Consider the following 26,782-nt stretch of genomic DNA (forward strand, 5'->3'; position numbering starts at 1 on the left):
AGCTTTCTCATGGCAGAGGAGAGAGAGCTGAAAAAGAGCAGACTTAACTAGGCAACAACTATGGGTAGTGGAAAGGACACCATCTCTGAGGGGTTCTGGCCTGTGATCTGCCCTGGACTGGCCATGTGGGCACTGAGTCAGCCACTTCAGCTCTCTGGGCAGCAGATTCTTGATTGTGCAGTGCCTGATAGACTGGTATCCCTGAAGATCCCTTCTAACTTGTACATTCCCTGACTCTCTGTGTCTCTTACGTGGTACTGAACTTGAGGGGAAAATGTTCAGGTGGATTTTGACGCACCTGAGCCGGAAAACTGGCACTGGGCAAGGAGGGCTTTCCAGAGCCCTTAAGCTACTCCATGAAGGCAGACTTCCCCCTCCAAGTGTATAGCATGGCCCGCCACGGTTTTCTTACCTCTCTGGAATCCTTTCTGACTCCAGGCCTCTTAATGTCCATTCTTACCTCCTTCCATTCTTCACTGGACCAGGGATCCTCTTCGACCTACTATAGTGCCTCCATCTGAAATAACCTCTGATCATAGTCCCATAACTCAAGTCCAGGGTTAGAGAAGGCCTAACACAGCCAGGGTGGTTTATTAGTTGTATTCTCTTGTAAGCAACAGGAAACTTGACCCAAACTACCTTATATTAATAAAGGGAGTGTACATGCTTTTATCACTGACTAGTACTTGGGTAAATCTGGCTTCAGCCTCACCTACATCCAGGGTTCAAACCCTATTGCCAGGGTCTAGTTTCTCTCTCCATTTCTCAGCTCTTCTTCCTTTGCATGCAGTGGTGCCTTAGGGCTACTTCGTGGGGCTTGAGGTCCTCATACTCTCAATCTCCATGAAATAACACAATTTAAGTATAGACCAGTCTCCAGATCTCTCATCCCACAGGGCATCCCACAATGAAGTGAGGTTATCAGAAGGATAGCCTTGATTATCACCCTGATTTATTGAAAGATCGATCATTATACACTTTCATTCTATTAACCCTTATGTTAGTTACTAATGGATTTTTGGTGGGTTTGCTCCCAGCATCTTTTCTCTGCTCTTTTAATAAAACATCTTCAGATTCCCTTGGGGAATATGGGTGTTCCCAAGACCCTACCCCATCCCACCTCTTAAGCCCCTTCTGCACACACATTTCTGGAGGCACCATGGTTGGGCTCTTTCTCAAGTCCCAAAATGCCTGCAAGAAGCCCCTGGGGCCACCTGTTCCATCCTTTTTTTTTTAATCTTTATTTGTTTTGAGAGAGTGTCTATGTGCGTGAGCAGGAGAGGGGCAGGGGAAGAGAGAGAATCTCAGTCTCCAAGCTCAGTGCACAGCCCACTGCAGGTCTCAGTCCCACAACTGCGAGATCATGATGTGAACTGAAGTCAAGGGTTGGATGGTCAACCGACTGAGCCACCCAGGCATCCCAACCTATTCCCTCCTTATCTTGCAGGAGCCAGCCTGTTGTATCAGCCTTGACTAGCACAAGTCCTGGAATGCATTCTAAGGCCCTCTTTGGGTCACATACCCACTCCTGAGCCAATCACGGTGGCCACTGGCTTGGAATGTGCTGATTAGCTGAGCCCTGGTCACAATCTCCACCCACGCAGGTGGGATAGGGCAGGGTCTTGGGAACGCGCATATTCCCCAGGGGAATCTGAGTATGTTTTATTAAAAGAGCAGAGAAAAGATGCTGGAAGCAAACCCACCAAAAATCCATTAGTAACTAACATAAGGGTTAACAGAATGAAAGTGTGTAAATGATCGATCTTTCGATAAATCAGGGTGATAATCAAGGCTATCCTTCTGATAACCTCACTTCATTGTCTCCGGAGTTTCATTTAATAGCAGCTAGATTCTGTCCTCCCTGCACTGCCATCCACAGGGGACAGTCCTGGTGAAGACACATTTCAGTGATGACTCCAATTTAAAGACCTGGAAAAAGGGAGGTATTTCTTTAGGTTTGTGGGTTTACCCATGGGAGGGTGTCTTGCATGTGGTATCATCCTGTAACTACTGGGATATCCTTCTGTCCCCTCCTCTGGTCTCTGGTGTTCACTCAGAGATCTATTTGTCTAGAGTAGATTTTGCTCACCGTGCTGCCCTGCCTGGGCTGATGTTTAAAATTCCAGGTAGAGATTTCAAATGGGAAGAGCCTTAGGGACCCTGGTCCAAGCCCCCGTGCTGTGGATGGGGACCGGTGAGAGTCAGGGGCTTGCCAAGGCCGCTCAACCAGTTAAATTGCAGAGCCAAGGCCCTCTGCCTGGCAGCCGCTTCCTGTGGGTGCCTCATTTCCATGGGATTCCTGAGTATCCAGGCAGGAAGGCAGCTGAGGCGAAGGCCCAGATGTAACCTTTGCCGTGAAGAATCCACAGAATCCTTTCTCTTTAGAGCAGTGGGGCAGGCCCCTCGCTGTGTATGTTGCTGGGTGCATCCACTGTGGTTATTTCTTGCTGCAGGGCATCCCTTCCTAATTGTATTTTGCTCAGACTAATGTGAAAACGTAACTTTCCCAGCACACCCAAATGAGGCCAAGGGAGGAGGTGGTGTGAAAGTAGAGACTTAAATTTCAGCAGATAAACTGCAGGGAATCATCTGGAATGGATGCTCTGTGTGTGTGTGATCCCTGAGAGATACTGAGCAGCATTCTATGTGAGGGCGTGGGATACACTCTGAAATCAGATAGGGGCCCGGCCTCAAAAATCTCCTAGTTATTGGAGCAGCTGCACAGATAATGGTAATTCAGTGAGATAAGATTAATCAAGTGCTCTAGGAAGTAAAGTGGGGAGAATAACAGGTGTTTGGGGCAGCTGTGGCATCTAGGAAGTGCTCACAGAAGAGGGATATTGGAGTTGAGATTTAAAGAGGTTGCTAGATGGGTATAGCATGTGCAAAGGCACAGAGGCTTTAAAACACATAGCCAAGTGCAGGACACTGCAAGAAGTTCAAGCAGCACATGAGGCGGAGAGTAGTCATGTAAGGGTGACCCCACTGATGTAGTTGGTCATTTGTTCATTCATTAAACCTGGGCCTTTTGAAGTGCCATATTTTTTAAATTTAAAATGTATTTATATTAAATACATTCATAAAGTTTAATTAAGATGTAACAGTCAAAAGTTTCCTGCCCACCCTTTTTCCCAGCTACCCTCCCCAGAGGCAACCATTGCTGTCAGGTTCTTGGGTTTTCTTCTAGGGGATTTTTCACAGATACGCAGACAGCAGCATTCCCCTTATGCCCTGATGTGCACCTTGCTTTCTTCGTTTCATATATCTTGGAGGTGACTCAGCACCCAGAGGGCTTCATCATTCTTCTTGACAGTGGTGGGAGTTCAGCTGTAGAGCCCCAGCTGTGCACGAAGAGACCTTCTCATCCGGTCTCTTGTTGATGGTGGAAAAGACCAGAGGTCCAGAAGAGTAGGAAGCCCACCCAAGGTCTCCCAGCTGTTCAGTGTGTTCAGTGACTGAGCCAGGACTCAAACTCGAGTCTTCTGCTTCTCATATCTACCCAAGGCCAGCCAGGCCCACTGCCTTGCCTCGATGGTCTTCATTATTAGCCTATGGGTTGGAAAAGGTGATGGGTGAGGCTGCCATTTTTTTACAGTCAGTGGGGGAGTAGGCTGATGTCTCCACTAGCCTCTTGATGTGTGCTTCCAGACTTCCATAGTAACCCTTGTCAGTGTTCCCTCCCCTCCCCCCATTCCCTTTCCCCCCCTTCCTCCTCCCCAGCTTTCTCCTCTCCCACCTTTGTCTCAGAAGCCCTGTGTCAAGCCTCTGGCCCATCCCTAGCCCAGCAACTGGTCACTATGACAACAAGGGCCTTCCATCAAAAAGTGGCCTTCCAGGTATTTTATTTTGAGCCCCAATTAAGCAGGGCAGGCTGCAGGCTGGGAGCAGTGCAGGGAAGTGTGTTTTATGGCCTGTGAGAGAGCCCAGGTGCTATTTATAGCTCCTTAATCGGTGTTGCTAAATGGGGTCTTAATGCAAGTCCCGTGGCAACTGCACATTTTCATCACAGAGAATCTCCTCCCCGCAGCCTCACTCCCTCCATCTGTCGGCCTGAGCGGGCTCGCCTGGAAGCCCCTCCTGAGGGAAATGGTGCCTTCTCTGTGCTCAGCAGCTGTCAGCAGGCTGCCTGGCCCCCCTGACCTCCTCCTGTCACAAGCGGGCCCTTTGCAGTCCTGTCTTTGGGGATATTTGGCCCACAGCTGTCCCTTCCATCAGGAACCTGGAGTCCTCGGGTGGCCATTTATCTCAGGGCTGAGGTTCTGTCCCCAACCACCCCCTCCCCCCCCCACACCTCTCCCCAGCCTCTCCATCAAAGCCAGAGTGGGGTGAGGGACATGTATGACTGAATATACAAGTAAACATCCACAAAATGCTTTCCGTTAATACCTCATGGTATTAACAAGCAGTTTTACTCATTCACACACAGCAGGATAACAATTATACCCCATTCCTTATAGCTGGGGAATTCAGGCTGAGGCCAGAAGAGGAATTAACTAACGTTCACTGCCAGGCAGTGTCTTGGAGTTTTCACAGGTGCCACCTCATTCAGTCTTCACGTCACTTGTTTTCGAGGGAAGGGGCCCGTTTCAGTTAGGGTAGGCCAGGTCTTGCTGCTGTAATAGACAAACCCCAGATTGCACTGACTTCAAACAACCAAGGTTTGTTTTTGCCCATCCCTGGTCAGCCTGAGGCTCTATTTTGCAAGGTTTATGTCCTTCAGGTCCAGGGAAAAAGGAACAGCCTCTAATGGTCCCTAATGGAAAGGAGAAGACAGCAATGCACATACTGGCTGCTAAAACTTCCACTTGGAACTGATACACAGCACTCCCACTGACCTTTCATTAGCCAAAGTAAGTGCATGGTCACACCTGACTGCAGATGAGTAGGGAAAGGGAAAGCTGATCTGTGCCTGGAGGGTAAAAGCTGGAATATTTGAAAATAGCCCTAAAGACCTCACAGAAGCTCAGGGTCAATGGTGAGGGATTTTCCCAGCTCCTGTAGCTCCTAAGTGGCAGAGCGGAGATTTGAAGATTCAGCTGTTTTCCCTAGAAATCTTTGCTCTCTTCCTTTCTTAAAAATTTTTTAAAATTTATTTTTATTTTTTATTTTGAGAGAGACAGAGCGAGAAAGAGAGAGAATGGGGGAGAGGGGCAGAGGGAGACAGAGAGAGAATCTTAAGCAGGCCTCACACTCATCATGGAGCCCAACGCATGGTTCCATCCCGTGACCCTGGGATCATGACCTGAGCCAAAGTGAAGAGTCAGACGCTCAACCAGCAGAGCCACCCAGGCACCCCTGTGCCCTTTCCCCATGTTGCCAAGAGGCTATAGACATGAATGCTAAAGACAGACTTCTGACTCAAATTCTATCTCCAGTATTCACCAGCTACGTTACCCCAATTAGCCGATCACGTAACCTCTCAGAGCCTCATTTCTCTGTAAAACAGAGATATTGGTGCAGGACTATGTTGTGAACACCAGAACTTTATTCCTAAGTTTGGGGCAAACTCATTTGGCAGCCAGACTCCATTGGAACGGGTGTGAGCCTATTTATAGTCATTCCTTATTTCCCTCAGTGTGAATATTCATAGGTCTCACTATAGAAATATTAATGTATTTGATTACAGGCGCTGCCCCAGACCACAGGGATGTTATGCAATACATGGCATATGCAACTTAATTAATAAACTCTGGAACTCTCTCAATTCTGAAACAATCTGGCCCCAGGGTTTTGGATAAGGCACATGGATCCTTCACGGGTTGCAGTGAGGATTAAGGGAGATGATGTGTCAAAAATTCTGAGCACCAGGCCCAGCATGTAGTAAGTGCTCAATACTTGGTGATTATTCTAGATCCCAAGCTTGAACTGACAAGACAGGAAAGAGGCTCGAGCTTGTGGGAGATTGCCACAGGACCTGAAACCAGGGCAAGAAAAGAGCGGGAATTCTCCAGTCTACACTTAACTGAAATCAGCAGGTCTCTTTGGTTCCTGAAAAGCCTATCCTAGTAAATAGAAGTCTTTAGGGCCTCAGACATTCTCGAGTGTATTTGTGGAATGATTCACTCTGATAGCAACTAGGGTATTTGTGAAGGTCCTCAGAAAAGAGACAACATGCTTGGTAAATGTAAGGTGTATCAAATAATGTGCCCTTTCTAGCCATTGGACAAAAGTCTGAGGTTTTGCGTCAACATTCATTTCCCAGAATCGTGGATCTTGCAAAGGAGTCCCAAAACCTTGTTCCTCTGAAGTCCTCAAGGCCCCACCTTGAGGGTGTTACCTGAGACCCCACCCCTCACTCTGGTCACCTTCCCTTCTACCTGTGGTTCTACATAAAAATTCATTTGCAAAAAGCTCCTGTGGCTTTGGCCAAGAGACCTGCCCTCTTGCCTCACGCAGGCTGAGAACCGCAGCCCAGAGATGCCCTGTGTGTGGCGGTTGGAACCTTCGTTAACACTGCCTGGGCTCAGATCCCTCCTGAACCCACTCACTGGCTGAGTGATCTCGGGCAGGTTATGACCGCCATGTGACTTATCTTCCTCATCTGTAAAGGAAGATACTGATGGCTGTTGTGGGATTAAATGAAGCTAGTTTGCAGAAAGTTCTTAAAATAGTGCCTGGTGTAGCACACACCATAAAAATGCTGGCCTCGGGGCGCCTGGGTGGCGCAGTCGGTTAAGCGTCCGACTTCAGCCAGGTCACGATCTCGCGGTCCGTGAGTTCGAGCCCCGCGTCGGGCTCTGGGCTGATGGCTCAGAGCCTGGAGCCTGTTTCCGATTCTGTGTCTCCCTCTCTCTCTGCCCCTCCCCCGTTCATGCTCTGTCTCTCTCTGTCCCAAAAATAAATAAACATTGAAAAAAAAATTAAAAAAAAAAAATGCTGGCCGCTATTAACTATATTATAGTGAGTCTGTGGCACAGCCGAGACCTGGGTCTTCTGTCTCTCACTCTAGGAATCTCATCCAACTAAATTCACATTTTTGAAAATAAGTGTTGACAAGGATATGGGGAAATTGCTGGTGGGAATGTAGAACGAGGTGGCCACTGTGGAAAACAGCTTGGTGATTCCTCAAAAAGTTAAACATAGAGTCAACACATGACCCAATAATTCCACTCCTCGTTATATACCCAAGAGAAATGAAAACAGGTGTTCAAACAAATACTTGTACCCAAATATACATAGACACAGCCAAAAAAGAGGTAGAAACAACCCAAATGTCCGTCAGCGGAGGAATAAACAAAATATGGCATTTCAACACAATGGAATATTATTTAGCCCTAAAAAGGAATGAAGTTCTGATACATGCTACAACATGGAGGAACCCTGAAGACATTGTTGCTAAATAAAAGAAGCCAGATACAGAAGGCCACGTACTGTACGATTCCATTTATGTGGGATATCCAAAATAGATAAGTTCATAGAGACAGAAGGCAGATTAGTGGCTGCCAGAGGCTGGAGGAAGGAGGGATGGTGGGAACTAGTTGCTTAATGGGTACAGGATCTCCTCTGGGGGTGATAAAAAGGGATAAAAAGGGATAAAAAGGGAACTGGATTCAAGTAATGACTCTACAACACTGTGAATGTATTAAATGCCATTGAATTGTCGATTTTAAAATAGTTAATTTTATGTTAGGTCCACCTCACCTGAATTAAAAAATAAATTCATTGCAAGGAAGCTGTCCCCAGACTTCAGTCAACAGGGCGGTTATGCTCATGCAGAAAGTATTGGAGGGGTGAACTCACTCACCCTGAGCATGGCACTGGGGAGCACCCTTTATCCCCCATGACCCCTAGGACACTGTGTGCTCCCCAAATTGAGGGTGTCTGACTCATTTCTGATTCCCCAGCACCTGGCTTTGCACACAGCAGATCCTCAGGGAACATAGGACTCCAGGGGGTAATTGACGAAAGCATAGCCAATACCCACCAGCGCTGACCGCCCCTCGCCAGGTCTGTAGTATTGTGTCAGCAGCTTAAGCCTCCCGGCTTGTTTTCCTCGCTGCGAAATAACATGGGATGATGGTGCTGTGTCTGGCTCACTGTGCCAACCCAGAGAGGTGATGCATCTCAAGCTAGTGGGGCAGGGCTGGGCCCGGATGCAGGGCCCAGCAGAGGGCAGCGGCTGCCCGTCTTCGGCTGTTTTATTATTACTATTATAATTGGGAAACAAGCCTCCACCCCCTCCCAACTTTATTGAGATATAATTGACATACAACATCGTGTAAGTTTAAGATGTACAACGTGTTGATTTGATACCCTTTCATATTGCAAAATGATTACCCCTGCAGGGGAAGCTAACACCTCCATCCCATCACCTAGTACCTTATCTTTTTTGTGGTAAGAGCTTCTCATTTAAGATCGATTCTCTTGGCAACTTGCAAGATTGGTCAAGGGGATTCTCAATCTGTGTTCCTTTAAGAAACTGGTTTTGCCACAACCGGAACTAAAATATTTTCCTGCCTTTGTCCAACTCACACTAACAAAAAAATTAATTTTGTCTGTCATTTTTCTCTACCAATATATTTTCGTTGCTAAACCTCTACCATCTGCTACCTGTTGTCTGGAGTAAAATAAGAAATAAGAAGGTGTCTGATTTTATGGGAAAATAGATATGGACATTTTACACCAACTACATCAGTATTCTGGGCGTTGGATAGTGTCTTGTGAGGAACAGATTCTGGGACCAACAGCTCTGCCCTCTTTTCTGGGTGACCTTGGGAATCACACGACCTCTCGAGTCCTGAGTTCCTCGTCTCTACAACGAGGGTAAACATGGTACCTGCCTCATAGGATGCGGAGGACTGAACGAGTTACCAAAGGGCAAGTGTCTGTTACTTGGGCGAGCTCCATATTAACCATTATTACCATTGGTGGGATAGTGGTGGTGGTATCATTACTGATACTCTGTGGTGATCCCTCCAGTGCCCCTGGACTGCCAGGTGTCCTAACCCCTACAGGAGGTTGTACATTTTGCCAACCTGGTTGGTTCGCCAGTCTGTCTACACAAGGAAAACCGAGTGCGAAGAAGGAGTGGGTGCATTTGGTGACCAAGTGAATGAGATCTTCCCAATCAGAATACTCAGAATCCATGGTGAGAGATGCTGGAGAGAGAGAGAGAGAGAGAGAGAGAGAATGGGGTTTTCGTGAAGTTCAGGATTCTTATGTGTCATCGTGGATATTATAGCTCGAGTCATCCTCAGCATAGAGGAACAGTGAGCACATTGCTGGATCCCATCGAGTTTGTGCCTCTGTGGTTGGATCGGACCTTCCAGAAGTTTACGAGGATGGGGGGTGCCCCTCCCCCCAGGGTGGGATGACTGTTAACCAGGTTCTGACAAGGTGGTGGATGAGCTTCACTCGGCAGTGAACCGACACCACTAGCCCGGGTCTGTGTCTGGCCCTAGAAATGTTTTGACACAGAAATGTCACATAAGAATCTGGATGTCAGGGGTTTTGGAAAGAGCAGGAAATCCGTAACACCGGACGCACCTTCCTGCGTGGATCCGTGGCTGGAGCTTGTGTGCGCCCTCTAGTGGAGGACTCCCCCTCCCAACCCTCATGCCCACTGCCCACACCTGCGCCTGCCATTCACACAGGCCACCCCTCTGGCCCCTAGGCATTGGAGTTGGCAGCCTCTGGTCTAAAATCCGAACACATCTGTGATACTAGAAGTGGCTTTCATTCATGTACTGACCATTAACTTTTTAAAAAGTTATCTAAAGCAAGAGCCGTTTGCCTTGAAATGGAAATAGAGCAGGAGTTTGCAAATTTGCTAGCTATTATGCTGTATCATGGCTCTTTACACACGGAACATTTTTATTTACAGACCTCATCACTTGCCGCTTTTCAGTAGACACACTTTTTCTCTTCCCAAGCTATCCCCTAAATACGGGGTTCCTCTTGAGCTACTTGGATCCTCTGGCTAAAGGAGGGGGGAGCCAGGGTGAGAAAACTAGGCAGACTCCATCCAAGAATTCAGTTTACTCATCAGCTTTGCTTAAGTTAAGAAAAACAAGCTTCCACCATCGTCCTCTGGGCCTGTTTCTGAGCTCACACTTGGAAAGGTCAAATAAACACCATAAATCCATTAGAAGGCCTTCGTATTAAACCCCTGAGGCTTATGCTGTTTAGCAAGAGGCTAGGGTGATGACGTTTCCCAAGTGGAAGGAAGTTTGCCTGACCTTGGCTATTTGCTAGAAAACAGGAGTCAACTGTCCCCATTAGCCTCGATGGTTGCAGGGTACATGGCCCTGGGGCTGATTCAGGAAGGGATGACAGTGGAAGGCAGTCTTCTCTGGCTTCTTTCTCCTTTCCGAATTCTTCAGACCAAATCCCAGGTGCAACCAGGTGGACCGGACCACGCATTAGTAGCTGTCCCTGACTAGGCAGAGTCCCTCATTGGCCCCATATCTCACCACTTGCCTGCCAGCTATGGCTGGGCTTTGTTGGGCCAGGGGCTCACCTCCAGTCCATCCAGGGATCTCCACGCACAAAGAAAGAGCTACCCCTCCCTGACACACAGACGGAGCAAGGCTGAGTCTTGGGGCATGGGGGCACAGAGACTGGGGACAATCAGCAGACCTAGGTTTCTTCCTCAGTGACTGTCACCCCACTTCCCCAGGAGAGTCTGCCAACATAAGGTGTGTCCCAAACCACACTGCCTGAGTTCTGGTCCCTTTTAACCACTTGAAGCTGGCTTTAAGTAAGCTACCTAACCTCTCTCGGTGCCTCAGTTTCCTCAGTCTGTAAGTGGGCTACCTCATTGGGTGATAGTGAGGCATAAGTACAGTAAGACTTAGACCATCTCCAGACATTAGAAGTGCTATGTACATCCTTGCTGTGACTGTTTAGATTTTTACTATTATTATTGCCAAAAATGCAGCCAAAGAGCCCAGAAGAACACCAAGATAGACTTTGAAAATAGATCAACCCTCATGGCTTTCCTCATGCTTTTGCTTCTGATGAAAAGATTGGAGGAACATCCCCAACGTAGAAGGGGCTGATGGAGAGGGCTGGAGTCTGGGATTTCACCGAGCTAGATTCGGATGCGGGCTTCGTGGCGCACCAGCTGCAGGGCCTCCCCAGCAGTTGTTGACGTGGAGGCATCCTACACGGGGTGTCCGTCCCGCTGTCTACACCAGCTGCTTTCACTTTGTTCTAAAGGACCAACTGTTCTGAAACAATAGCTGTCACGTTTGATCACCCAGGTGTGCCAGGGCCTAAGCCCGTGCCCCTCATCTCGTGCCCCCACACCCCCACACCCAACAAAGCAGGCATCGTCCCCCTTCTACAGAGGAAGCAGCTGGCCGCTTAAAGCCAGAATTCAGCTCCAGGCCTGGGCTGTGTCTCCTTCCAGCAGCACCTTTTCCTAAGCAGCTCTAAATTCTCAGCAGGCAAGGGTGACTCCGTTATTACTCATCAGCTCGAATTCAGCTATAAATTGTCTTCTGGCCAAGCTTCTGGCCAGATAGAGGCCAGTCCATGACTTGTCTCACTCACTTTTGCTCTTTCTCTTTTTTTGTTTTTGACTGAACCTCTGATACAGAGAATTGGATTAAACACAATCCTTAGTTGTAATACACTGCCATCAGAGCCATGCATAGCCCTCTTTCATTCTAACTTGCTTCTTTATGTATTTACTTCCTTATAATTTAATGTTCCCATGAATCTATCCCCAACCCAAGGACTAGAACATTGGCAGTTGGATACCCCCGTGCACATCCGTGGTTCATCCCTGCCAACCTGCACTTCTCTGAATTTTGTGTTTATTGTTCCTTATAGATTTTTCACGTACTGCTTTTTAAACTATTTTTAATTGTTTATTCATTTTTGAGAGATGGAGAGAGACAGAGCATGAGTAGGGGAGGGACAGAGAGAAATGGAGACACAGAATCCGAAGCAAGCTCCAGGCTCTGAGCTGTCAGCACAGAGCCCGCTGTGGGGCTCAAACCCATGGACCTCGAGATCATGACCTGAGCTGAACTCAGACACTTAACCGACTGAGCCACCCAGGTGCCCCTAGATTTTTCACTTATAGACATATGTGTAAACAATGGCTTATTTAGTTTTAGTTGTTCTTGAACTTTTCTAGTTTATCTGTTCGAATGCCACACTGTATTCATTGTTATGGCTTTAAGTAAGTCTTGCTACGTGGTCGGCAAGTCCTGCTGCCCCCACACCCCTCATTCTTCTCCTTTAGAAGGGGACACACCATGAGAAAGGGGGACCCACCCCTGAGGGCCCCAGCACTGCCCTGGATGGGACCTGCACCAACTGTCTCCGAAGGACCATTGTGCTCTCTTATGTGGTCTTCCCATGCTGGATGTGTTTCTTTCAGCATCTGTAGGGGCAACCAGGCTGTTCCCAGGACTGCAGTAGCAGAGAAGACTTCTGGGGACATAGGACAATCCGTGGTGCAGGGTGTATCACAGCCAGAGCCCTCCCCCCCCACCTCCCTGAGGCTCTCCCCGCATGGCCAGGGGCTGTCCTCATCCAAAGCCAGGGTGTCCAGCCATCGTGCAGCTCCCCAGGGCAAGCCCCAAGTTGAAAACAGCCAGATATTCTGGGAAATTTTTCGGCTGAGTCAGGAACATCCCTCCACCAGACCGAGGAACTGGCGCAATGTGTTGCTAATTCTGTCTGCCGGTGGGACCTTGCTGGAGGGTTCTTCAGCCAGCTTAGGGCAATGTAAAAGGGCTACTTTTTAAAAATGTGTTTCTTGCACCAGAAGAGCTGGGCTACCACTTCCTTTGTAAAGATGAGGCTCATCGCAGCTGCCTCCTTGGTCCCGGGGACCAAGCACCCGTGTGCAGAGCAGAGCCTTAAGGGCTGGGCAGCAAGGATAGGAGCCAGTCCCTACCTGTGGGAGCCCAGCATCTACAGGGGTGAAGAGAACACCACCAACGGGAAGTGGTTCTAGGGGAATTCGGGGTGGTCAGGGATTTATCACAGGTCGGGGGAAGGGAAACCACACTTCCCAAACGGAAAATTAGACGGTGATGTCTGGCCGCAGGGCAGAATATTTCCAACAGGGGTTGTCCCATGAACTCCTCAGGCGAGTCACCGTAATGATGAGAACCACTCACAGGCCTCTGCTGGGGGACGTATTTGGGGGACAGGCTCACCCAGCAGAGAGAGGAAGCTATACTAGATGGGGAGAGGGCAAAGGCAGGGGGACGCTTGGGAGGCTGCTTTTCGTGGCGGGGTCAGGAGGTGACCAGAGGGCTGGTCGCGAAGACAGAATGTCAGGATGGACCCGAGGTGTTTAGAAGGTGGGCACGGCAGGGCTTGCTGGTGGGGCCAATTTGGAGGGCAGAGGAGGGCTTAGGAGCCTGAGACATAGGACAGGGATCCCACCAGAGAAGCACAGTGGTGAGGAAGATGGGCCGGGGGAGATACGTGGGTTCTCTGCTGTGTGTTGGGATGTGTGTGGAGCAGCCCCATGGAGCAGGCCTGTAGACTGTTGTGTTGGAATCACTGGGGATCTTGTGAAATTGCTGGGCCTGATGCAGCTGTTCGGGGTAGGCCGGCATTGCCAGCAGGCTCCCGGCTGAAACTGATGCTCCTGGGCCATGGATGGCTCACGAGGGTCCCAGACTGGGGCCGATGTAGAGTCTGGTGTGACGCCGTGCCCGACTCAGGTAATAGCAGGGGCTAAGTACCTGTCGAGTTGAGGTCGATAGTCATTTTAGTTTCCCCTCCAAAATGAAATGTTCCTCAGGCTCCAGGAACACCACCACTGATCATTCCAGTCAGAATTCAGGGACATGAGAATGGAAAGGGAGATGGGCCTTTCTGGAAATGTCTTCATTTGAAGAGTGAGGCACACACCATCTCACAGTGTACATTCACTCCTGGGACTCGCCTGGGCACCCTCATGGACACTTGGCTAAGATCGAGGGTACAGCCTCTACTCCCAGTAAAGGGAGGGCGCTGACCTTTTCTTTTAACAGGCTAGATCTTCAACAACTGGTTTTTGTTTCCTCAAAGTGTCATTTGAGAAAACTGTGAACTTTTCCCAATGTTACTTACACAAACGGGATTCCTTGAACGCATCTTAGAGAGATGGCTTTGGAGCCAATAGGCATCCTCACCCAGCAGTAAAGCTAACTCTTACTCATCTTCTGAAGCTTCTCTTACTTGCAGCCTCCTCCAGGAAGCCATCCTGGATAATCCCAGGCTGGGCTAGGTGCCCCTCTTCCTGGCTCTCACAACCCCCCCTTACAATTCCTGCTCTTAAACACAAACCCAGCTGGGCTGCCACCATTCATTCTCATCTCCCTGTCCCATCTGTAGCCCCGGGAGCCCCTGTGTGCCCAGCTCCCTGCTCAGGCCTGCAAAGCAAGTTTAGAAGTAGAAGTATGATGAGTGCCTGCATCTGTGATTCATCGTTGCATTAGAGGGACAAGACTTTATCCTCAAAGTCCACAAAATGACACTGGGACTCTGGTGTCCCTCCAAGCCCTCTTAAGAAGACTTTGATTATAACAGTGATGTCCTGGGGCGCCTGGGTGGCTCAGTTGGTTTAAGCGTCCGACTTCAGCTCAGGTCACGATCTCACGGCCCGTGAGTTTGAGCCCCGCGTCGGGCTCTGGGCTGAAGGCTCGGAGCCTGGAGCCTGCTTCCGATTCTGTGTCTCCCTCTCTCTGCCCCTCCCCCATTCATGCTCTGTCTCTGTCTCAAAAATAGATAAACGTTAAAAAAAAATAATAATAACAGTGATGTCCTCATGCTTTGATTTCCCCATCTGCAGAATGGGCCAGCGAAGAGATCTTACATCATTCAGGGAAATTTCAAGTTTGCTGTCAACAGAGACTGACCTTGGCCCTGTAGGAGGACGGAAGCCGAGCTAGGATTTCTCTCCAGTACCGCTCCCCACACCCCTGCCAGGCTCTCAAGAGGCTGGGCAAGTGACGGGATCTTCTTTCCGTCTCCCCAGTACCTCCCCCCCCCCCAAACCTAAACACACAGAGGCTTCTTCAGCCTGCAACCGCTTAGGGGCTGAGGCCACTCAACAGGCCTGAGGCCACAAATCCCCAGAGAGGCCCAAGTCCCCCAGCACCTGCCTGGAGCCATTCATTCTTCCTCACAGTGGGGTGAAGGCAGCAGCCGACACCCACCCACTGGCTTTGGCGGGGCCTGGGCACAGCGGCAGAGTGAGTGGGCAGGCAACCCCAGCTCTGCTAGATCCGGGCCAAGAGAGCAGAGAGCACCCATGGATAGAAGGCCCTCAGATGAAGGACTCAGGTCACCAAGAGTCTTCATTCCTTCGGCAGTGCTAATGTGAGACTGTGGCTAACATGAGTCTCACTTGGTAAGCCTGAGTGCGGCCTCTGAGCACCCAGCCCTGCCTTTGATAACACAGCAGAGTATGACTCAGTACCACCTCCCCCAGGAAGCCCACCTTGCCTGTGCTAGCCTGAGGGCCACGGCCCTAGATCTCCAAGGCTCATCTAACATTTATCTCACGGAAGCCTTGCCGTTCACTTTTTCGTGTACATTGAAGCCTAATTTGATTGGGTTCAGTCCGAGTCCTTCCGCTGCCAGGATTAAATCTGATTTCCGTTCTGCCAAGTGTCAGCTGTGGAAGGGACCCTGAGCCTTCTTGCCAAACCACTTGCCACGCTGATAGAGGCTGAGACCCTAAGGAGGAAGGCGAAGCCACCCTGCCAGCTGGTGGCCGAGGGCCGCCACAGCCCAGGGCTGCCAGCTGCTCAGCCACTTTTCACTCAGCTGTGCAGCAGGTTCAGGGCGAGGGGGCCCTGAAATGGACCTGAACAGAGATGAACCGAGCTCAAGGGGCTCCTAGCTCCCTGTACGTTCTCAGTCTCCAGCCCCGCGCCCCCGGCCACTTAGTGGCTACCCATCCCACCCGTCTGCCCCCCCATCCTTTGTCGCTGGGGATGGTGAATCATGCAGCTGGGGTGAGGAGGAAGGTGAAAGAAAAGAATGCTGATGGGTTGAGCGAAAAAGGAGAGGGTCCTGTGGCCACGGTGGGGGAGGCTGGTCCAGTGGTCAGAGACTGGGGTGCTGAAATGGGCATTTAGGGAACGTGGCTGAGCTCCATGGCATGACCCAGGGGTGGGCACTGGGTGGAGGGGAGTGTCCCAAGCACGAGGTGGTCCAGAACCAGGAGCCTGAGTGATGAGAGGGTTGTGCCTGTGGAGGACTGCGTCAGAGGTGGAGGCGGCAGGTGTGGGCGGAGAGGGGACCTGGGAGGCCGGGCCAGCACCCTGACAAACAAGGGGCCAGAGGTCAGTGGATGAAAGAAACAAGGGTCAGAGCCAAGGGGTGCAAAGAGGAGCTGGGAATTCTCGCAAGCGAATGGCAGGTGTGGAGCTTCAGACGTGCAAGGAGTCTGCCCGCCTCCTGGGCCTGCGGGCACAGACGGCCCCCAGGGAAGGCCGAGGGGCTGTGGAGTCTGGGAAAGAATGTGACGGGCCCTTCAGGCAGGAGGTGGGGGGAGCTCCTGGGGAAGTCAGGGGTGCCATTTTCTGCGTACAAAGCTGCAGTTCCAGTGGGCACAGTGGAAGATTGGCTGAGGTTTGGGGCCAGAGGTGAGGAGGCAGAGAGCGTCAAGGGGAGGATGGCACTTGAGAGAAGCGACGACCACAGGCAGGAGATCTAACGGCTCTTCATGCCCATCCCTCCACCTTCCTTCACATGCATGTTCCATTTCCTCTCTCCTTTTCCTGGAAACTCGTGCCATCCTGTTTCTTGGAGCACGTTTTCATTCTGCAGGAGCACCTCCTTGAGTAACAATCAGACTGGGTGGGCAGAGGCTCCCCTTTCAGAATCTGAAGGGTAGCTGCTTTTCGCTCCGTAGCAGTGCAGTTCCTCTGCGGTGGGAGTGCTGTGGAGTCTTCGGGTGACCGCTGTCTTTCTGGACCCACCTTTCTGGAGAGGACTGGGTCAGGGAGCTGGGCGGGCCAGACCCGCAGGCGCTTCATCCAGATGAAAGCGTCTCCCCCTGGCCAGCATGCCCTCTGCGGTGGAGAAGGGCTGGCTCGTGCTCCACTCGGCATCTCTGTTTGACCGCAGCGCTGACCAGGAGCTTCCCCGAGGCTGTCTGTCTCCTGCAGAGAGCGAGCCGAGGCTTCAGCTGTCCCAGATGCTGAGCTTGTAGTTCTCCAAGGGATTACCCTGATGATAGCCCATGTCTTGCCCTCTGTTGCTGGAGCTTGGGGCTTCTCCAGGGCTCCTTTGGTGAGAGCCGTGTCCAGCCCTGGTGCACAGGGCTGCCAGTTCTCTGCTTGATCTTTCCACCGTCCTGTCCCTGTCTTCCCAGAATTTATCCGAACGTCTAGGCTGCTGACTGCCTGTCTTGCTTTCCAGTACTGTTGTCAGATCCTTTAAACACACACGTGCACACAGGTGCACATCTCCTCTGCCCTTTCTAGAGACATGGGCGGGAGAGGTAGAAGCCGGGGGTCCAGGCTGCCGCCTCAGGCACAGCCTCACACAGTTCAGGTGGTGTTTCCTAGCACACTTTGTTCCGGATTCTCCCCTCTGGAAGTTTCCCACGTCCCTGCTCCGCGGTGTTGCTAGGGAAGGCCATGCATTATTTAGGACTGTTCTGTTGTGCAGCATTCCCATGCTCGTGAAGGGGCTCGCTCGCTCTCTATCCTGGGGAGAAAAACGCGGGCCCCACCTGTGCTGTGGGGACCATCTGTGCCAGTGACGCTTGTTGGGACAGAGTTCATCAGAAAACGCTGCTTATGTCCCAGCTGCAGTCACAACACTTTTTGCTGGGGAAACAGTGAAGCTTGCTAAGAGAAAACTCCAGATTCCAAATGCTTTCTGGATATGAGCTGAGGTCCCTGCGGAGCATGATGGGGCCGGTTGGTACAGGGATGCCATACATTTTAGAAGTGAATGCGTAATGACATATTTGTCCATTTGTGTAATTAAGTGGAGCGACACTTGACAGGTATAGACACAGAAGGCAGAGAAGCCACGCCATTGGCGAGGAGGTGACACCTAGTTGGGGTCCTATAGAGGAGGCAAGCTTCTGGCAGGCGGGCGGGGAGTCTGACAGCTGAAGGAGCAGCATGAGGGGAGGCCCGGAGGCATGCAGGGAATTCTCTGAGTCTTCTGACACCAAAACCATAGCCTATGGATGAGTGATTAGCACGGTGTCAGGCATATAGAGCGTGTGTGTGGTTGCCCATATGCGTGTCTTCTCATTTCTTTTCCCAAAAACAAACAGTACCCACGTCTAATGAAGTTCAGGTTTCAAGGCTGGCGCTCAAACCTTCCTCTCTCTGCTGACCACTGTCTATAGCTGTTGCAAAAGAATTTCATCTCCTGACCTTAAACTGTTGATCTTTTTTCAAAATATCAACGTAGGGATGGATGTAGGGTAGGACTCACATCTTGGCATCTTCCACTGCGAGCAGAGGAGACCTCAAGGGGCCCAGGGAAGCTGCTTAAGCCACCAATCCCTGTGTGAAATCTCCACCATTCACCGTTTCCATCACAGATATGGACTCTCTAAGCCAGATGATCTAACTTCCCCACTTCGTTGACAGCAAAACAGAGCCCCTGAGAAGTTCCGTGGCTTACTTGGGGTTGTACAAGGGGTTGATGGAGAGTTACGGAAGAATTCAGGTCACCACAGAACCTTGGAAATGATTGCCTTGTGATATTTTTAGCGTGGAACCAGACATGCAGCCCCAGCTTCAATAAATCTTCATCAAGAGCAGAGCGTTGTCAATTAGGACCATGTACTGAGGCATTTTTAGAAACACAATAAGTAAATTGCTCCTATTTTTAATGGTGCCTCTTGGGCTGATGGCCTGAAATAAGACCCACCGTAGAGAGAATGTCTTTAAGGCAAGGAGCATGCTGTGGCATACTATCGTCACAACACGTGGCTGGAAGTGTTGCTGTCCCCACTTTACAGATGAGAAAAATGTGGTCCCGAGAAGGTGAGCCAACTGCCTGGCCCACTGGTGGTGGGAGCGGGAGACGGGATTCCGAAGCAGCTTCCTCTCCTCACTTGGCCCCATTGAGGCCGCTGGGAAGACGTCTGGCTTGTGTCCACACCCCCCAACCATGGAGTGGAGGCACTCCCCACTCAGTCAGTGACCTTTTATTTTTCTTAATGTAAATGCATTTTTGATGTATAAATATGCAGAAAGCATGCAAGTCTCAGGTGACAAAGCTGGATGGTTTCTATAAATTGAACACGCAGGTACAACCAGAACTCAAAGAGCAGGACAATACCTGTCCCCCAGCTTCCTCCTGTCCCTCCTTTTTTTTTTTTTTTTTTAATATTTATTTACTTTTGAGAGAGAAACAGAGTGTGAGCCAGGGAGAGGTAGAGAGAGAGGGAGACACAGAATCCAAAGCAGGTTCCAGGCTCTGAGCTGTCAGCACAGAGCCCGACACGGGGCTCAAACTCACAAACCATGAGATCATGACATCAGCCGAAGTCTGACACTTAGCTGCCTAGCTGCTTAGCCGACTGAGCCACTCAGGCGCCCCTCCTCCTGCCCCTCCTAATCGCCCCCTGCCCAGTATCGCCACTGCCCTAATGTCATCATCTTGTTTTGGGAACTTTATAGGTGAAGTCACACAAAATGTACTTTTCTTTCACTCAAAATTATGTTTGTGATTCATCCGTGTTTTTGCATGTAATTGTGGGTCCTCCTTCTCATGGCTGGTTAGGGTTGTGCTATGTGAAGATACACAATTTACGCTTACATTCCACTGTTGGCGGACAGTAGAATTGTTTCCGGATTCGTGCTCTTACAGATACTGCTTCTGGGGCATCTGGGTGGCTCAGTGGGTTAAACGTCTGATTCTTGACTCCGTCTCAGGTTGTTATCTCACCGTTTGTGGGTTCGATCCTCGCATCAGGCTCTGTGCTGACAGTGCGGCGCCTGCTTGGGATTTTTCTCTCTCCCCCTCTCTCTCTGCCCCTCCCCTGCTCGCTTTCTGTCTCAAAATAAATAAACTTTAAAAACCAATAATGCATCTAGGAGCATTCGTGTACCTGCATTTAGCACACTGGTGCACACTGGAAGGAAATCTGCAGGCCACAGCCTCAGCTTTAGTTTTCCGAAATAGTTGTGCCAGCTTACATGCTCTCAGCGTCATGAGAGCTCCAGTTGTCCCACATCCTCGTCTGCACTTGCTATTGCCTTGTTTTCATTTTGGCCATTCTGGCTGGCAGACAGCAGAGTCACATTATAGTGTCAGTTTGCCTTTCTCTGGCGATTCATAAAGTTGAGCACTTCTTCACATACTTATTGGCCACTTGCATAGGTGCTTTTGTGAACAATGACTCCTTTCCAATTGTCGTTTTGGTTGGAAAACATTTCTGAAAATGGCTCCTGTGCTGAAAGATTCTGTGTTTCTCTTCCCACCTCGTTGATCATTTCCAAGCCTCGGCATTTGGCAGTTCTCCGAAGGGTTCCAAAGCCAAGGGGAGTCAGAGAGAGGAGTTGGAGGGTGGGCCCAGCCAACACTGGCATCCCTGAAGTGCTGGAAGTTCCATGGCTGCAGCAAGGCCTTGCTCTGTGCACCCTGGCATTGCTGTGCAACCTTCAGTTTACAGGTCGCTCAGAAATTAGCAGAGATGATTTTTATTTCCTATTCAGAGCTAAAGACGTGCCCTGAACTCCAGCCCCAGCCCCCTTTCTCACTTCCTTTGGAGTTGGGCTCTGGACTGATTTCAAAGACCGCAGAGGAATGAGGATAAACAGAGTTCTTTCCTCCTCCTCAGCCCCTAACTAGGCAGGGAACACACAGGGCATTGGGTTTGCTTGACAAGGCTTAGCATTTTGGGGATTGAGGACCTGATGTGTGCCTAGAGCTTTAAAATATTTAAGGAAGCTTTCAAGCTCTGGCATGATTATCAGACATTAACAGCTCAGAATTTTCCTGATGCAAAGTGCCAGCCCCTCTCCCCTCAGAGCCAAAACCTACCTTGTTAACAGCCCTCCCCAAGCTTATCCTCACCAAGGGCAACCAAACAAATGCACGGGTGGGGAGGAGATAGCTAGAAATAGCACGTGTTAAACACCTACTCTGTGTTATCATGCTAAGTGTGTTACACTTTCCAGCTCACTGAATCCCCACCACAATTAAATCCCCACCTGAATTGAAACCTGCCCTGTTGGGGGGGGGGGGTTTACAAGAGCATGGGGGAGCTAAGGCAGACATGCTTCTGGGTAAGAGCAATTTATTCCAGTAGCTTAAAACATCTATAGAGGACATGCCCCGAGGCAGAACATCAATTTGTTCATTGAACAGACAATTTCCGGGCCATCCCCCTGTGTGCAGACTGAGGGCTGTAGGTCCTAGGACAGGTGAGTCGGCTCATGCCCTTTAAGAAGTTCACAGGCTGCTTGTGATGAGGAATGGAATTGAAAACCCTTGCCACGTTTGTCTAAGTGGAGAAAGAGTGCACTTCTGGTCAGGACACCTGGTGCACGGGGCCCACGTGGGCTCTGCCACGAGTGGGGACTGGCTCCTGGCTGGGGCCCTTACCGGCCATATGTCCTTGGGCAAGTGACTTACCCTTTTTGTGTTTCAGTTTCCTCCTCCTTAAAATGGGGATAGGGGTGCCTGGGTGGCTCAGTCGGTTAAGCATCTGACTCTTGGCTTCAGCTCAGGTCACGATCTCATGGTTTTGTGAGTTTGAGCTCGGCATTGGGCTCCGCATTGACACTGCAGAGCCTGCTTGGGATCCTCTGTCCCTCCTCTCTCTCTCGGTCCCTCCCCCACTCATGCTATCTCCGTCTTTCTCAAAATAAATAAGCTAAAAAAAAAAAAAACTTAAAAAATAAATCAATAAAATGAGGGTAATAATAATAGTTATAATAACTTCTACCCCAAAAGGTTGTTGTGATATGAGTTTGATAATACATTCACGTGAGCAGTTCCCCACAGCACCTGACCACATAAGTCTTCAGTAAAGAGTGACTACAGTTAACCTGAAACTAACGTGACATTGAGCGTCAGCTATACTCAAATAAAAAAATATATAAATAAACAACTTAAAGTAACTATAAGTAGATAGGAGGATTGGGATTTGGGAGGGGGTGTTCACAGAGGCATGATTTGGGGAGCAGCGCAAAGCTTGGATCAGAACCAGATGGGAGGACAGGGAGAAGGAGAGCTGGGTACCAGGGTGTAGCTATGGGAACGCCTCAAGAGAGGTGTCGGGTGTGGGTCTAGGCATGGTGACTGTGTGACCATGTGACTGACGGTGACTGATCTGCTTTCTGGGCCTGAAAAACAGGAGGCCAGGCCTCCCTGGCCAACATGAGTGTTCGTATGAGGGTCAAAAGAGGATACGGAGGCAAGAATGTTTAAAGCCACCAATACTCCCCGTGGATATGCCACACAGCACAGCCTCGTCTCGAGTGAAAGAGAGCTGGGAACACTCTGGTGTGTGGCTTCCAGTGCACCGGCCACGTCCTACTTTAACTCGAATGGCTCTCCATATTAACTCCGCAGCTCTCGTAAATGAAAATTCCTCCAAAACACACTCTTGACCTCTTTCCCATCCCTTATATTATTCCTATCACAACTCTTGTGTTAGTATTCACTACTTACATTTTTATGGCATCTTAGCACATTATAGATGCTTTTAAACTGTCACTTGTTCTGTTACCAAAAAAGTGTTCAGATGCAGCTCCAGGGGGCACCTGGGTGGCTCCGTTGGTTAAGTGTCCGACTCTTGATTTCGGCTGGGGTCATGAGTTTGAGCCTCACACCGGGCTCTGTGCTGACAGTGCAGAGCCTGCTTGGGATTCTCTCTGTCTTCCTTTCTATCTCTCTCTCCCTTCCCCTACTCTCTCTCTCTCTCAAACAAAAACAAAAACAAAAACGTTAAAAAAAAAAAAAAAGATGCAGCATTAGGCCTCTAACGTGTTACCATCAGCTTGGGGAAACTAGCCCTATACAAGCCATACGAGACAACATGTTACCACCATCCTCTCATTCCTGACCCAGCTGACCAGCACCATTCCTCTCCTTCCAGACCTTCCAGGCTGTCCTGTTTTATGCCTCTGTGCCTTTGCCTGTTCTCTAGGCCTAGAATACTCCCCTCCCTAATGTGGCATAAAACTCCTATTCATCCTTCAAAACCTTTTCAGCAATCCTCTCTTTGAAGCTTTCAAACAATTCTTCCATAGGAACTGCCCAGTTTCTGCCCCTTGTGCACTTAGGAATCATTGCATCTATTACACTCTGTTACAAGTATTCACCTGCTTAAACTCCAGCCCTGAGCCTTTCTCTACTTCCAGGACTGCCTCTGGCCTTGGTTTAGTTATCTCTGTATACCTACGTCCAATCAGAGGGCCTGGAAGAGAATAAGAGCTTAATAAATATGTGTGCAATAAAACTAATTAAACTTGGTCCCACATCCAGATGTTCTATGGGTTATGAATTTTAATTCATGAATTTTCCCAGAACTGGATATTAGAAGAAAATACATCCCTCTGCTGATTATCAAAAGGTGCTACAGGAGAAGTTTGAGGGTTCAATGGAATTTCAAACAGCCTCCCCAAGCCTAACCTGTTTCTAAGAGGAAGGCCACTGCAGATCCCCTCCTAGATCAGAGGCTTTCATTTTTATCGGGACCTGCAGAGAGAAGTATTTTTTCCATTGAGACACACGGAACATGCATATCAGAGAAACAGCTTTCGTGGAATACTTACTCTTGCTATGGTCATTGTTCTCCATTTTCTCTTTCTTGTCTTTCTTCTTTGTTTTTTTTTTTTAATTATTTTTTTAAATTGCTGGTCACCATCCAATGAATTGATTTCAGAATTCTATTTATTTATTTATTTATTTATTTATTTATTTATTTATTTATTTATTTATATTCTTGAGTGGGAGAGAGAGACAGAGTGTGAGAGGGGTAGGGGCAGAGAGAGAAGAAGACAGAATCCAAAACAGACTCCAGGCTCTGAGCTGTCAGCACAGAGTCCGCGGCCAGGCTCCAACTCACCAACTCCGAGATCATGACCTGAACAGAAGTCAGAGGCTTAACTGACTGAGCCACCCAAGCGCCCCTCTTTTTTTTTTTTTTTTAATGTTTACTTATTTTTGAGAGAGACAGAGAGTGAGCGGTGGAGGGGCAGAGAGAGAGGGAGACACAGGATCTGAAGCAGGCTCCAGGCTTCAAGCTGTCAGCACGGAGCCCGAGGCGGGGCTTGAACTCATGCGCTGTGAGGTTATGACCTGAGCCGAAGTCCGACACTTAACCAACTGAGCCACCCAGGCACCCCAGTTTCGGGATTCTTTAGTCTAACTGAGCCACCCAGGCACCCCGGTTTCGGGATTCTTTAATCAGTTGCTTCCCACAGTTTGAAAACCCCTGCTCTAAGCCTCCAGCTAGTATAACTGAAGAAGCCTTCCCGGAGGAGGAGTCCCAGCCCTGCAGGCCAGATCAGAGGAGCAGGTGCGCCTGTGGTGGGCAGATGGTAGGCAGGGGTGAGCAGGTGTGTGAAGGCAGCGGCAAGACTAATCCACTTTCCTCTCGTTGCAGCTGAGCCCCTGCCGCTGATGGACCTGTGCCGGAGATCCATCCGCTTGGCCCTGGGCCGCCAGCGCCTACGGGACATCGGCGCCCTGCCCCTGCCTCAGTCTCTCAAAAACTATCTGCAGTACCAGTGAGGCTGAGGAGCAGCAGTGGGGACCCACACACAGCAGGGCCTGGGCCTGTCATTTCACGGTCACACAGTACATTCAGGAAGGCGTCCTCCTCCTCGCCCCAGAGCGCCAGGACACTCCGTTCTTGGAAAGGACCAGGACGCGTTCCCAACGTTGAAAGTGAAATGTCCCTTGCCAACAGTATTTGCCACCCTGGAGGCAGCCCTCCTAAGTCAGGCGCCTCCTTGGGAGCCATGAGGAGCCCGGAGCCTGCGCCCAGCGGAGATCCTGCCCCCCGACCAAGAAGACACAGAAGCCCCGGTATTGATCACAGAGCGTGTCTCCTTATTCATGAGAATGAATGAAACATTTGGGCGGGAGGCTCGCTGTGGTGTGCCCGGGTGCAGACAGGGCTGGGGAAGACTGGCCAGCTCGGGGAGAAAAGTGCGGCCGAGTGATGAAGGACGAAAGCAGCTTGGTGTCGACGCCCTCTTGACACCTCGGGACTTTGTGCTCCTTTGAAAGACTGTTACCCAGGGATGCCTGATGACAGAATTGGCAAGTGGACAAAGCCGTGTGTAGACCCCTTCCAGCTTACCTCTTTGCACATTGTTTACTTACCCTTTCACGTGCCCTCTGTCCCCACCGCTGACCCACAGTTCCCTGGCTACCCGCGGCACCTCTCTTCGGGGAAGCTGAGTCTGACTAATTCACCCCGGGGACAGAGTGTAGCCTTGATTATTATTATCTTACATCTGGTGGCATTTTAAAAGAGGAATGTGGTGAGGGCAGTACGTAGTCCAAAGGTGCTAATGGGGGAAGTGGGGGCATTGTGACACCCGAGTGGATGATGGCCTCAGGCTGCGGAGCCTTCCTGGGGTGCTGAGGGACTCTAGGCAACCGTCCATTCGGATGTACCTAGCCGTCACAAAGCTTTATTTGAGCGAATTATTTTTTCACTTTAGGAGACACGAACGAGTTTGTTTCTGTTTCAAGTGTGTGTGCGATGTGCTGTTTATTTATCAGCTTGGGGCTGCATGGGCGGCCCCGGACCCATAGGGGTGCGGGTCCCGAGCCTGGTCCTCTCCTGGGGATGCCGCCACCACCCTTGTCGGGCATCTCTCGCGCGCTCCCAGAGCTGTGTCCAGACTCCGTTATAACTGGAAATTGTCACCACAGTGGGATCCCAGAGCCCCAGACGGCACCGCCTCCCCCGACTTTAATGTGAATTTGACTGATGAATGAGGAGCGTTTCTAATAAAGTGTGTTGTTCAGTCCTTCCGCTGTTTACTAAGTGCTGTGTGGGGAGGCATGGGAGGGCGTCCTTCATCAGCCTGGCTGGTGTGTTCCCAGACCCTCATAAGGCAGAAGTGGGAACCCCTCTCCAGGCTCTTCTCGCGTCTTCCGTCTTGTCATTCCCACTTGAGCCCAAACCCGAGTCACTTTACAAAGGCCTGCCCCAGAAGAACGAATGTGTCTGGGGCCTGGGTCCCCACAAAGCTAGTCCCCACGGTGGGAAAACAGGTTGGACGATGCCGGGGTGGGGGTGTCCAAGGGTGGGCTCTGCAAGGAGCACAGGGTCAAGCAGGGTGAACCCTATGGGATAACAGTTTCAAACTGGACCCAGAGGTGGAACTGGATGTGACTTTGGATGTGCATGTCATCATCGAGGAGTGGTGCAAACGGCTGAAGGGTGAGTGTGCAGCCGAGACAGGCTTGGAGCTGCGAGCAGGTCAGGAGCCAGTTCAAGACAAGGTCTGGGCCAGGACGGGCACAGCATTCACTCAGCAGTACAGGCCACCAACATGCACGGTGCCAACCTCTGAGGACCCGGAGCACAGGCAGATCTGTCCCTCCAGGGGAGATGTTTACAGATGTTACGGACTAATAAAGGGAGAGGAAGATCACAAAGCTGGTGTAGGAAGATAAGGGCCTGAAGGGAAGGCTTCCTGGAGGAGGAGGCACTCCTCATACCTGTTTTTTCAGCAAAAACAACCTTGGTGAGGATGGACCGAAAGCATCAGACCGGCTAAGCCTACCACCCGGGTCAGTGTTCTTCCCTTGCTCTGATGTCAGGGTGGAGGCTGGGCTCAGTTTTGCGAGTCAGGGGGCCTGGGTTTGAGTCCCAGCATTGTGACTTAATGTGCTGTGACCTTGGGTAAACCACTTCCTT

At 50.2% G+C, this 26,782-nt stretch overlaps 1 protein-coding gene across 1 annotated transcript in view; it reads left to right on the forward strand.

Annotated features, from left to right (window-relative positions):
• Positions 1-25,817, forward strand: part of SPSB4 (splA/ryanodine receptor domain and SOCS box containing 4) — a 65,194-nt gene extending 39,377 nt beyond the window's left edge. The window contains exon 2 of the mRNA XM_030330041.1: positions 24,506-25,817. Coding sequence (XP_030185901.1) covers positions 24,506-24,633 — 128 coding nt within the window. The 3' untranslated portion in view covers positions 24,634-25,817. The remainder of the gene's footprint in view (positions 1-24,505) is intronic.
• The last annotated feature ends 965 nt before the right edge of the window (positions 25,818-26,782 follow it).

The sequence above is a fragment of the Lynx canadensis genome, chromosome C2 (genome assembly GCF_007474595.2).
Source record: "Lynx canadensis isolate LIC74 chromosome C2, mLynCan4.pri.v2, whole genome shotgun sequence".
Taxonomy (NCBI): domain Eukaryota; kingdom Metazoa; phylum Chordata; class Mammalia; order Carnivora; family Felidae; genus Lynx; species Lynx canadensis.